This window comes from Neolamprologus multifasciatus, chromosome 11 (assembly GCF_963576455.1).
Source record: "Neolamprologus multifasciatus chromosome 11, fNeoMul1.2, whole genome shotgun sequence".
Lineage (NCBI taxonomy): Eukaryota > Metazoa > Chordata > Actinopteri > Cichliformes > Cichlidae > Neolamprologus > Neolamprologus multifasciatus.
This window is the reverse complement of record NC_140449.1, coordinates 12,164,498-12,178,128: the sequence shown is the minus strand read 5'-3', so window position 1 is coordinate 12,178,128 and position 13,631 is coordinate 12,164,498. Positions and strand designations below refer to the sequence as shown.

Here is a 13,631-nt window from a genome sequence, read left to right as displayed (position 1 = left end):
ACACACACACACACACACAGGTTTGATCACGTGATTTAGCAATTTAAAATTGCCTTTAAAACCAATTTCCTTGTTAACCATAACCTAAACTTGTAATTCCAACTTTATGCATAAAGCATGTATCATATCATATAAACACTTCATCATTTTGACTGAGAGAACTTCGACCACTCACCGCTCACATTTAAATTTGGTATGTATGCAATTTTGCAGATTTCGATAGAAACAGGCTCTGCTTGCCGTTTCTTTGAAGGCCTTCTGTGAGAGTGACCGGAATCAGGTGTCTCTTTAGTTCTGGCATCTGACAGCAACTCCATCAGGAGCCTTCCCAGTTGTCCTTTTCTCCTTTCCAACTGAAAAAATCAGGTTGGGGTCACCAGTTTGTCGTGTACAAATTTTTTCAGAAGGACGTACAGGAGAAATATCTGTCGTTTAGAAGATTTAATTTGCTTTGGCAGTTGAAATTACAAGTTTCAGTGCTGGACCTCTGTGTGAAATCAACCATCTGTCTTCACACAAAGGATGACCCTCATCGGAGTTTTTGTACTGCGACAATAGCAAATGATTATTATGGCTATCTTCTTCCAGAAGCAATGTGGCAGTCATGCTGTTTCCTTACAAATCCTCTCTGTTCACGTCCACTTCTTGTCAGCCTTCCATCTCCTCCTTTTTCCTGGAATCAAAAAGACAGGCACAAAACCTCTCCCTGCCCAGCCTTTATTATTTAATATTACTGATTCTAATATCTAGTTCAGGACATTCGTTTGGACTCCGTTGGCCCAGAGAATGGCCCAAGTGTGATATGTAAGCATGCTGCAAATTCCTCTACACTACTATGTCAACCCCCAATATGTCAGCTAGACACATTTATGAAAACACTGCCTTGTGTACACAAAAAATGAAAACTGCTTTTTAAAATCATTTTCAACCCTAACAAAATACACAGTAATTTTACTCCTTCCAAAACCTTTGAGTGCCCTTTGTAGTCGACAGCTGGATTTTGTTGTGGATTTTTTTGCGACATATATGCCTGTATACACTGGACATATACTCAATAATATACTATGTAATCATATATGCTCGTATACACCATATATGCCTACACTGGAGTGTATAATGGAATCACTGTGATAAGCATTTAACCTACATGATCGAATCACAAGAACCATGTATTTAGGTCAAATATTATCTACGTTTATATTGATGAAGCTCGTATCACTTGTTTTGTTTATTTTTTTATTATTTTATAATCACATGTTGATTAATACTGTTTGAAATGTAGTAATTAGGATAAATAAGTAACCTTTGATCGTGTTATGGCCAACGGTGACAAGTCCAAACATAGGGTTAAATAAACTTGATCCTGCTAAAGATGCAACTGGGAGCCTCTCTGCCCATCTTTGCTGCCAGAAAGTTGTGAACCACACTTCTTTAACAAATATATAGTATATAGTAAACAAACCCGAGAATGTACCTGGGGCTCTTGTTGCCCGTCTCTGCCTTTGTGAAAAACCCTTCCTTGACGCTTAACTTTTATAGTAGCCTATCCCTGGCAGCAAACCAGACAAAGTTGGATTAATTGTTTTTGCTCTGTGGTGTAGTTTTGGACTTTGGCCATAAAATTGTCAGTGGGACCCAATTAAAAGTGATGGCTGCTGGGAATAGTGCTTGGATAGTTATGTAACACAAGTGTTGGAAATGAAAAACGAACAACGTGACTCAACAACCTAGTACCTTTTAATGCTGTCAGAGGATGAGGTGGAGGATGGTCACACCTCTGAGCTTTCTCAGAGGAGGACAGCTTTTGAGGACCCTGAGCAGAGACAGTGTGACAGCGCTTAACATCCATAAGAAGAGGAACTGTGTAATATAGGAGACACAAGATTGTAGCCATTACAATATAATCTCAAAGGAGATAAACAAAGCTTTAAACTTTAAACTTAAAATCCAGTTGATTTATGCAATTTATGTAAATCTAGACGTCTCCTGTCTTTATCACTTTACTTTCAACTATAATGAAATTGCGTTGATAATTTTCTAGGATGAAACATGAAAACAAGACAAGCAGTCCATCGAAGTAACAAATGATCTCTTGATGGGGGGAGGAGAATAAAGCCCCTTCAAAAGTGAGAACTCTTAAACAGAATGCATGCTGCAGGCTGCCATGGATAGGAGATCTCCTTTTCCCCTCACAGGCTGGTGTCCAGTATGGTAGCTGAGAAACCAAATCCCACAACTTCACAGCCCTACTTCTTGTCCATAATGGACTTCGGGTGTCATCATTTTGACTCTGATCAGGCTGCTCAAAACCTGGTATGTCCTTCATCTGAACTCTCACCTTCTTGCTTTGATATCTGGCCCTCCTCCAACTCCTCTCCTGGCAGCTCTAAGTATGAGTCCACTTCCACACTACCTGACTCAGCCAGCATATCATTCTGACAAGACAAGACCTAATGTCCACCTCAAGAGACAGAAGATAAAAAAAAAAACAATAATGCAACATGCTTCTTTGAAATACAATACTTAGATTATCTTAAAATTTTTTAACTATCCAAACATTTTTTCATTTGAATATAAAAACTGAGGGTTTAAATAAACCAAGGCTGATTGGGAAAAGAGGAACAGGTGGATAAACAAAGCAGGTGTAACCAATGAGCAAGCAAGTAAAAGCAAGCGTGAGACACAAATTAGAAAAAAACTACCAAAGTAAAGCAAGAACATGAGAACAACAGAAAAGACACTGAAGGAGAAACACAAGGGAGGCATAAAATACAAAATGTAAACAAAACTATAAGCAGGAACTAAGAGCTTGAGGCTAATTATAAAAAGGAAAATACACAAAGAAAATAGAAACACTAAAGAAACTAAAACTATAGAATATATATACTGAAACCAAAACTTGAACAGAGAAAAACACTGAATCAAAGACTCATAACAATTAGGCAGTTATTGACTGTAAAGGATTTTCATCCAAGTATTTACAAAAAAAATATCAGTGTAACGTTTGTTTGTACACTTACTTTTGAGTCTGTCGAAATGACTTTTGCACCTTTGGCAATGCAAAGTTGACCACCTCTACATTATCTTTGTGCAGTGGTAACCAGAGACCTGAAGCTACAGCAACAAGAAGGAGTGCAAACCACATTATATCATTAAAAAGAAAATCAGAGCAAAATACTGGTTGTGGAACACCACTTTGCAACAATCAACAAGCTCCTCAACAAGCCTTTCAACCCCACCTTTAAAAGCTAGGAAGTAAGAGTTTCACCAACCTGCTCAGCTAAATGTGGAAGTAATAAACAAAGGTCTTCCAAAGTTTATATTCTCAAGCTCTCTTACACTCAGGCATTTTTACACAGAACGCCCTCCTTAGAGACTTACAGTAAGTGCAGTCACAGAGCTTGGTGGTTATCCCTGAGGCTGTAGGGTCCATATATGGACATCCTCTTTCCCTCTACATCCCAGAACATGGCTTCACTTTCCTGTTTAGTGAGAAAAAAAACTATTCAATGTCAGAGCTGACCAATCAGCAGACATCTACTCAAATGTCTGACCAATAAGCCGGCAGATAGAAAGGGAAAGGAACCCAGTGTATATAAAAGAGCTCCTGGATGGCAGTTTGGTTAGCAGACATGTGGTACAGCAGAGAGCAGCGCTTGACAGGGAAATCAGGAGCTATGAAGCGGCTGGCAGAAAATATTAAGGTGCTTTACATCGCCAGTGACTGTATGGAACCTTATGTTGAGGTAAGATTACTCTGCTGAATGTATTTGTGTTAGGAAGTGCAGGGAGGTTACTGTGGAGGTTCAAATGTTTTCTGTCACCATGCATTGCAGTTTTGTTGCCATTCAATAGTTCTGGTTTTGTGGTTTAAATGAATTGCAACCTTTGTACTTAAGGCCATCAAACTTATATATGTAATGCAATAAACATTTCCCAAATAACAAATAAAAGGAGAGCAGTGGATAGCGGTGTAACATGATGACACTTTTTCTGCTTGCCTCCTTCAGATCATCACAGTGAAAGAGTCCAAACGCTGCCAGAGTCTGTGCAGCTCAGAAGCCTCTGAGGAAGAAGAGCCCGAGTACCAGCTGGAAGTTGATGATGATCTTCCTGTCCTCACTGACCATAGTCATCTGCTAGATGACTATCACCTAGAAAAAGTAAATAATACTTATTTATATATATGTGTGTGGATCACAGCTATCAAAAACAATCATCTAAACAATCGTACAATTGTTTAGATGATTTTCTGCTTCACCATCTCCAAATTTATAGCTAAAATTTCACAACAGTCATTATTTATGACATAAGCGGCAGCATTGCCCGGAAGTTGTGCTCACACCGTAATATTTTTATGCAAATTGTAGACAGTCAAGCAGAAGAACAGTGTTGATTTTAGATTGAGTGATGCATTAGTTTTGTCAGGACATGATCTGATGAGCAACTCTTTTGTCAAACAGCTTGCTGCTCACATGCCAGCAAGGACCCGAGGTTATCAATGGCAGCTGGTCTACAGCACAGCCGTCCATGGAAGCAGCCTGAAGACTCTGTACAGGAACATGGCTGAGGTGGACAGCCCTGTGCTGCTGGTGGTCAAAGACATGCACAACAAGGTTTGTATCCTGCTCTTTAGTCTCCAGCACTTTTCTGTACCAAGAACATTAAACTGATTCCTCCATTACCAGCATCTCCTTTAACAAACTGGTGTCTTGGTGTATTTTCAGGTCTTTGGGGCATTTTCTTCAGATCCATTCAGAGTCAGTAAATACTGCTACGGTACTGGAGAAACCTTCTTGTTCAGCTTCAATCCCGACTTCCAGGTAAGAGTTGAACTTTTATTAATGTTTTACCTCTAGTCTATTTACAGGATGATTTTTTTCATGAAATAATTTCACTTATTGTAGAAATCTGCACAGAGTTTAAGATGTTTTTATGTCTTTGTTATCTAGGTATACAAGTGGAGTGGGGTGAACTCGTACTTTGTGAGTGGAAACAGGGATTCATTGCAGCTTGGTGGAGGAGGGTAAGTTATACAGTTATTTATTTGTTTTCCTATCAGTGAGTTTTCAAAGATCTGATATTAAAGTGCTATTGTGTTCTCTGTCTTTAGGAGTGGCTTTGCCCTGTGGCTGGATGCTGATCTGTACCGTGGTTCAAGCTTTTCCAGTGCGACTTTTCACAATGCACCTCTCTCCACAAATGAGGACTTTATTGTACAAGACCTGGAGGTCTGGACTGTGCAGAATTGACTGTGAACATCTAAAAAGCCGAGCTAAAAACAAAGCAGGACCTGTTGTTCTGTGTGGAGCTCCCAGACTTCAAGGCGTGTGTATCATTTAGCCACTACTGTACGTATCCTGATGGAGCGTCTGCTGTCGTCTGTGCACATGGTTCAGAGTTCCTCTTGTACAGTTTGAAGCCTGCTGATGGGGCAGCTACTGTAATGGGATTCAAGAAAGAGTCTATTTTTATTTTATTTTTACATCAAAACATTTTTATAAACTGACAATTTTAAAAGGATTTTTTAAAGTTTACATCTGTGTTTAAATGTCAATGTGTCTTCATATTATATTAACTATTTAATTGTGAAATCACTGTAACACTGGTATGAACAAAATCGCTGATCTGAGCTGCTTTGAACATTTTCCATGTAAGTGAGGATCAAAATAGGAGCACTGGAAATAATTTAAGGGCAACATTTTACTACAAAAGCTGATTGTTTGCTAGACATGCTGCTGGAGGAAGAAGGGACCTTAACTGTAAAATATAAGTTCTGCTTTGTGTAAGTAAAACGCCAGCCTGCCTGTTTGGAGAGAAAAACACTTTGAATAAAATGTCGCATACATTGTCTAGTCGTTGGTTATTTGTTTATTTAAATACACTTTCAGGAAATAGTAAAAGTTTACATATGACTGCCAGGCAGTGCAGGTGCTGCTACTTTTTTCTTGTGAAAAAATTTCCAGTTGATACTGTCGCTGTCTTTTCTTAGTATAAGAACTTTTACCAAGTCACTGAGGTAGTCAGCAGTTGTTACGAATAACGTCAAAATATCATGTTACTGATAGTCTGATATTGCCTCTGTTCCTTTGTTAATTGTTCTTTCTTTTGAAGAACTACATTAAAGTTTTTTCTTCCTCCTTACAGTTGCTTTCATCTTTCGCTGTAACAACTTTCACCATATCACTGAGATAAAATGGGTAAACAAGTAAAGTATTGAACACATCACCAATTTTTAAAGGTGCTATTCACACAAAACCCATCCAATCCACACGTTATGTGTAATAATGGGGAAAAGTATTGAACACACTTTCAAAAATCTATTCAAAAGCCTTTGTACAAAAGCCTTGTTGGTGGCTACAGCTTAAAAATGCCTCCTATATGAAGAGAAACTAGTCACATACACTGCCTAGGTGTGATTTTGTCCCATTCTTCCACACAAACAGTCCTGATGGTTCAGTGGACCCCTTCTGTGAACTCTGACCTTTAGTTCTTTCAATAGAATTTCATTTGGATTTAGGTCAGCTGATTGGCTGGATTATTTTACCAGCTTTATTTTATTCCTCTGAAACCTCCTTGGCTCTGTGTTCGGGATCATCAGTCTTGATGAAACGTCCACCCTTGTTTCATCATCATCATCATCCTGGCAGCAGATACATTTTTTCATTCATCCTTCCGTTAAGTTATATGAAGCATGCCAGTGTTGTATGCTGATACGGATGTTGACGTAGTTGCCAACATCTGGTTAGAATTTCATGTCAATAAAATTCTAAGAAACATATTTACTTAGAAAACTGTTGACATGTTCAATATTTATTTTACCTGCTGTAAATACCGAAAGAACGCACTTCAGATATTTGAACAGAGAATCCATCCAGGAAGGAAAATGGTCCAATGGCCTACACTCTACAGTTTTGAAAAAAAAAAAAAAAACCTGTAAAAAACTGTGGACTTTGAAAACTGACTAAACTAAAATAAAAATATAAGGGAAATATCCTTAATTTTATAATCTGTTAATTTAGTAAAATGCATTTCCAACTTGCATGATGAGGCACTGCTAGGCTTGATTATTGAGACTCAGGATGTCTACAAGCCTGTGAGTCAACTGTTTTCAAGAAGCATGTGCTTTTTGTAATACCTGTACTTGTTTGACCAAATTTTTCCTCTGACATAAAACTTCCATATCGTAATATTTGAAAAAAGAAAACAAAAATAAACCTAAACTGGTACTGAAACTAAGAAAAACTAAAAAAAACAAACAAACAAAAAAAAAACCTAAACATTTTTAAACAATAAAAAGTTAAGTTGAAACTAGAATATCCATCCCTGGAAATTAACTGAAAATAAAATGAACTAAAAAAAAATGTCAGTACGAAATTTAAAAAAAGTACTCCGAAAATACAAAATCATAATAACTGTAATAATTGTCAGTCTGTCGCAGGGGTAGCACATTGAGATAGACAACAATTCACACTTACAGCCAGTTTAAATTCACTAAACAGAGAACACACACAGAAAGAGGCCCGAGCCTGGCTGTGATCACCACGCTACAATCATCAGCTGCTTCTGTTCCAAAGAAACTAAACAAAAGCATTGGGATGAGAAGCCATGATTAAAAGGTACATACAGTAATGACTAATGATTTTAATTTGTTATTCTGTTGCACAGAATACATCAAGCCCAGCCCAAACAGGCTTCCAAGACCCCCCGCAACCAAAAATCACAGCCAGAGTAGCATCTGTGCCAAGATGGTAACTGAAGTCAGCTATGAGGTGGGGCCTCCATGGATCAGAATGAGTTGTCTAGCATGGCTGCCATGGATAGGAGATCTCCTTTTCCCCTCACAGGCTGGTGTCCAATATGGTAGCTGAGAAACCAAATCCCACAACTTCACAGCCCTACTTCTTGTCCATAATGGACTTCGGGTGTCATCATTTTGACTCTGATCAGGCTGCTCAAAACCTGGTATGTCCTTCATCTGAACTCTCACCTTCTTGCTTTGATATCTGGCCCTCCTCCAAATCATCTCCTGGCAGCTCTAAGTATGAGTCCACTTCCACACTACCTGACTCAGCCAGCATATCATTCTGACAAGACAAGACCTAATGTCCACCTCAAGAGACAGAAGATTAAAAAAAAAACAATAATGCAACATGCTTCTTTGAAATACAATACTTAGATTATCTTAAAATTTTTTAACTATCCAGACATTTTTTCATTTGAATATAAAAACTGAGGGTTTAAATAAACCAAGGCTGATTGGGAAAAGAGGAACAGGTGGATAAACAAAGCAGGTGTAACCAATGAGCAAGCAAGTAAAAGCAAGCGTGAGACACAAATTAGAAAAAAACTACCAAAGTAAAGCAAGAACATGAGAACAACAGAAAAGACACTGAAGGAGAAACACAAGGGAGGCATAAAATACAAAATGTAAACAAAACTATAAGCAGGAAATTATAGCTCAAGGCTAATTATAAAAAGGAAAACACACAAAGAAAATAGAAACACTAAAGAAACTAAGACTATAGAATATATATACTGAAACCAAAACTTGAACAGAGAAAAACACTGAATCAAAGACTCATAACAATTAGGCAGTTATTGACTGTAAAGGATTTTCATCCAAGTATTTACAAAAAAAATAAGTAGATTCAGTGTGACGTTCGTTTGTACAATTACTTTTGAGTCTGTCTAAATGACTTTTGCACCTTTGGCAATGCAAAGTTGACCACCTCTACATTATCTTTGTGCAGTGGTAACCAGAGACCTGAAGCTACAGCAACAAGAAGGAGTGCAAACCACATTATATCATTAAAAAGAAAATCAGAGCAAAATACTGGTTGTGGAACACCACTTTGCAACAATCAACAAGCTCCTCAACAAGCCTTTCAACCCCACCTTTAAAAGCTAGGAAGTAAGATTTGCACCAACCTGCTCAGCTAAATGTGGAAGTAATAAACAAAGGTCTTCCAAAGTTTATATTTTCAAGCTCTCTTACACTCAGGCATTTTTACACAGCAAGCCGTCCTTCGTGACTTACAGTGAGCTTACGCTTACACTCAGGCATTTTTACACAGCAAGCCCTCCTTAGAGACTTACAGTAAGTGCAATCATAGAGCTTGGTGGTTTTCCCTGAGGCTGTAGGGTCCATATATGGACATCCTCTTTCCCTCTACATCCCAGAACATGGCTTCACTTTCCTGTTTAGTGAGAAAAAAAACTATTCAATGTCAGAGCTGACCAATCAGCAGACATCTACTCAAATGTCTGACCAATAAGCCTGCAGATAGAAAGGGAAAGTAACCCAGTGTATATAAGAACTGTCTTCATGGCAGTTTGGTTAGCAGACATGTGGTACAGCAGAGAGCAGCGCTTGACAGGGAAATCAGGAGCTATGAAGCGGCTGGCAGAAAATATTAAGGTGCTTTACATCGTCAGTGACTGTATGGAACCTTATGTTGAGGTAAGATTACTCTGCTGAATGTATTTGTGTTAGGAAGTGCAGGGAGGTTACTGTGGAGGTTCAAATGTTTTCTGTCACCATGCATTGCAGTTTTGTTGCCATTCAATAGTTCTGGTTTTGTGGTTTAAATGAATTGCAACCTTTGTACTTAAGGCCATCAAACTTATATATGTAATGCAATAAACATTTCCCAAATAACAAATAAAAGGAGAGCAGTGGATAGCGGTGTAACATGATGACACTTTTTCTGCTTGCCTCCTTCAGATCATCACAGTGAAAGAGTCCAAACGCTGCCAGAGTCTGTGCAGCTCAGAAGCCTCTGAGGAAGAAGAGCCCGAGTACCAGCTGGAAGTTGATGATGATCTTCCTGTCCTCACTGACCATAGTCATCTGCTAGATGACTATCACCTAGAAAAAGTAAATAACACTTATTTATATATATGTAGTGTGGATCACAGCTATCAAAAACAATCATCTAAACAATCGTACAATTGTTTAGATGATTTTCTGCTTCACCATCTCCAAATTTATAGCTAAAATTTCACAACAGTCATTATTTATGACATAAGCGGCAGCATTGCCCGGAAGTTTGTGCTCCACACCGTAATATTTTTATGCAAATTGTAGACAGGTCAAGCAGAAGAACAGTGTTGATTTTAGATTGAGTGATGCATTAGTTTTGTCAGGACATGATCTGATGAGCAACTCTTTTGTCAAACAGCTTGCTGCTCACATGCCAGCAAGGACCCGAGGTTATCAAATGGCAGCTGGTCTACAGCAACAGCCGTCCATGGAAGCAGCCTGAAGACTCTGTACAGGAACATGGCTGAGGTGGACAGCCCTGTGCTGCTGGTGGTCAAAGACATGCACAACAAGGTTTGTATCCTGCTCTTTAGTCTCCAGCACTTTTCTGTACCAAGAACATTAAACTGATTCCTCCATTACCAGCATCTCCTTTAACAAACTGGTGTCTTGGTGTATTTTCAGGTCTTTGGGGCATTTTCTTCAGATCCATTCAGAGTCAGTAAATACTGCTACGGTACTGGAGAAACCTTCTTGTTCAGCTTCAATCCCGACTTCCAGGTAAGAGTTGAACTTTTATTAATGTTTTACCTCTAGTCTATTTACAGGATGATTTTTTTCATGAAATAATTTCACTTATTGTAGAAATCTGCACAGAGTTTAAGATGTTTTTATGTCTTTGTTATCTAGGTATACAGTGGAGTGGGGTGAACTCGTACTTTGTGAGTGGAAAACAGGGATTCATTGCAGCTTGGTGGAGGAGGGTAAGTTATACAGTTATTTATTTATTTTCCTATCAGTGAGTTTTCAAAGATCTGATATTAAAGTGCTATTGTGTGTTCTCTGTCTTTAGGAGTGGCTTTGCCCTGTGGCTGGATGCTGATCTGTACCGTGGTTCAAGCTTTTCCAGTGCGACTTTTCACAATGCACCTCTCTCCACAAATGAGGACTTTATTGTACAAGACCTGGAGGTCTGGACTGTGCAGAATTGACTGTGAACATCTAAAAAGCCGAGCTAAAAACAAAGCAGGACCTGTTGTTCTGTGTGGAGCTCCCAGACTTCAAGGCGTGTGGGTCATTTAGCCACTACTGTACGTATCCTGATGGAGCGTCTGCTGTCGTCTGTGCACATGGTTCAGAGTTCCTCTTGTACAGTTTGAAGCCTGCTGATGGGGCAGCTACTGTAATGGGATTCAAGAAAGAGTCTATTTTTATTTTATTTTTACATCAAAACATTTTTATAAAATGACAATTTTAAAAGACTTTTTTAAAGTTTACATCTGTGTTTAAATGTCAATGTGTCTTCATATTATATTAACTATTTAATTGTGAAATCACTGTAACACTGGTATGAACAAAATCGCTGATCTGAGCTGCTTTGAACATTTTCCATGTAAGTGAGGATCAAAATAGGAGCACTGGAAATAATTTAAGGGCAACATTTTACTACAAAAGCTGATTGTTTGCTAGACATGCTGCTGGAGGAAGAAGGGACCTTAACTGTAAAATATAAGTTCTGCTTTGTGTAAGTAAAACGCCAGCCTGCCTGTTTGGAGAGAAAAACACTTTGAATAAAATGTCGCATACATTGTCTAGTCGTTGGTTATTTGTTTATTTAAATACACTTTCAGGAAATAGTAAAAGTTTACATATGACTGCCAGGCAGTGCAGGTGCTGCTACTTTTTTCTTGTGAAAAAATTTCCAGTTGATACTGTCGCTGTCTTTTCTTAGTATAAGAACTTTTACCAAGTCACTGAGGTAGTCAGCAGTTGTTACGAATAACGTCAAAATATCATGTTACTGATAGTCTGATATTGCCTCTGTTCCTTTGTTAATTGTTCTTTCTTTTGAAGAACTACATTAAAGTTTTTTCTTCCTCCTTACAGTTGCTTTCATCTTTCGCTGTAACAACTTTCACCATATCACTGAGATAAAATGGGTAAACAAGTAAAGTATTGAACACATCACCAATTTTCTCATTAAATATATTTGTAAAGGTGCTATTCACACAAAACCCATCCAATCCACACGTTATGTGTAATAATGGGGAAAAGTATTGAACACACTTTCAAAAATCTATTCAAAAGCCTTTGTACAAAAGCCTTGTTGGTGGCTACAGCTTAAAAATGCCTCCTATATGAAGAGAAACTAGTCGCATACATTGCCTACGTGTGATTTTGTCCCATTCTTCCACACAAACAGTCCTGATGGTTCAGTGGACCCCTTCTGTGAACTCTGACCTTTAGTTCTTTCAATAGAATTTCATTTGGATTTAGGTCAGCTGATTGGCTGGATTATTTTACCAGCTTTATTTTATTCCTCTGAAACCTCCTTGGCTCTGTGTTCGGGATCATCAGTCTTGATGAAACGTCCACCCTTGTTTCATCATCATCATCATCCTGGCAGCAGATACATTTTTTCATTCATCCTTCCGTTAAGTTATATGAAGCATGCCAGTGTTGTATGCTGATACGGATGTTGACGTAGTTGCCAACATCTGGTTAGAATTTCATGTCAATAAAATTCTAAGAAACATATTTACTTAGAAAACTGTTGACATGTTCATATTTTATTTTACCTGCTGTAAATACCGAAAGAACGCACTTCAGATATTTGAACAGAGAATCCATCCAGGAAGGAAAATGGTCCAATGGCCTACACTCTACAGTTTTGAAAAAAAAAAAAAAACCTGTAAAAAACTGTGGACTTTGAAAACTGACTAAACTAAAATAAAAATATAAGGGAAATATCCTTAATTTTATAATCTGTTAATTTAGTAAAATGCATTTCCAACTTGCCTGATGAGGCACTGCTAGGCTTGATTATTGAGACTCAGGATGTCTACAAGCCTGTGAGTCAACTGTTTTCAAGAAGCATGTGCTTTTTGTAATACCTGTACTTGTTTGACCAAATTTTTCCTCTGACATAAAACTTCCATATTGTAATATTTGAAAAAAGAAAACAAAAATAAACCTAAACTGGTACTGAAACTAAGAAAAACTAAAAAAAAACAAACAAACAAAAAAACCCTAAACATTTTTAAACAATAAAAAGTTAAGTTGAAACTAGAATATCCATCCCTGGAAATTAACTGAAAATAAAATGAACTAAAAAAAAATGTCAGTACGAAATAAAAAAAAAAGTACTCCGAAAATACAAAATCATAATAACTGTAATAATTGTCAGTCTGTCGCAGGGGTAGCACATTGAGATAGACAACAATTCACACTTACAGCCAGTTTAAATTCACTAAACAGAGAACACACACAGAAAGAGGCCCGAGCCTGGCTGTGATCACCACGCTACAATCATCAGCTGCTTCTGTTCCAAAGAAACTAAACAAAAGCATTGGGATGAGAAGCCATGATTAAAAGGTACATACAGTAAGGACTAATGATTTTAATTTGTTATTCTGTTGCACAGAATACATCAAGCCCAGCCCAAACAGGCTTCCAAGACCCCCCGCAACCAGAAATCACAGCCAGAGTAGCACCTGTGCCAAGATGGTAACTGAAGTCAGCTATGAGGTGGGGCCTCCATGGATCAGAACGAGTTGTCTAGCAAGTGGATTGAGATCTGGGGGATTTGGGGGGCCAAGTCAACACTTCAAACTCACTGTTGTGTGTATAATAATATCATAGCATG

The 13,631-nt window shown here is 38.1% G+C and overlaps 1 protein-coding gene and 1 pseudogene across 2 annotated transcripts; both read left to right on the top strand.

Annotated features, from left to right (window-relative positions):
* Positions 1-3,596: 3,596 nt before the first annotated feature.
* LOC146507899 (nuclear receptor coactivator 7-like) lies at positions 3,597-5,844 on the top strand. The gene is made up of 6 exons (XM_085177862.1): positions 3,597-3,746; positions 4,011-4,163; positions 4,464-4,616; positions 4,728-4,823; positions 4,953-5,026; positions 5,114-5,844. The coding sequence occupies exons 1-6, from the start codon at positions 3,612-3,614 to the stop codon at positions 5,250-5,252; spliced, it is 750 nt and encodes a 249-aa protein (XP_085033988.1). The 5' UTR covers positions 3,597-3,611; the 3' UTR covers positions 5,253-5,844.
* Positions 5,845-9,276: 3,432 nt separating this feature from the next.
* LOC146507898 (TLD domain-containing protein 2-like) lies at positions 9,277-11,569 on the top strand (annotated as a pseudogene). Its single transcript, XR_014876686.1, has 6 exons — positions 9,277-9,463; positions 9,728-9,880; positions 10,185-10,339; positions 10,451-10,552; positions 10,684-10,749; positions 10,839-11,569. The product of XR_014876686.1 is annotated as a TLD domain-containing protein 2-like (transcript).
* The last annotated feature ends 2,062 nt before the right edge of the window (positions 11,570-13,631 follow it).

Bases quoted from the DNA above. Each gene is read 5' to 3' on its own strand.
- LOC146507899 (XM_085177862.1), top strand. From the start codon at position 3,612: ATGGCAGTTTGGTTAGCAGACATGTGGTACAGCAGAGAGCAGCGCTTG. The intron at 3,747-4,010 runs GTAAGATTACTC...TGCCTCCTTCAG, and splicing joins GTATGGAACCTTATGTTGAG to ATCATCACAGTGAAAGAGTC. The intron at 4,164-4,463 runs GTAAATAATACT...TTTGTCAAACAG, and splicing joins ATGACTATCACCTAGAAAAA to CTTGCTGCTCACATGCCAGC.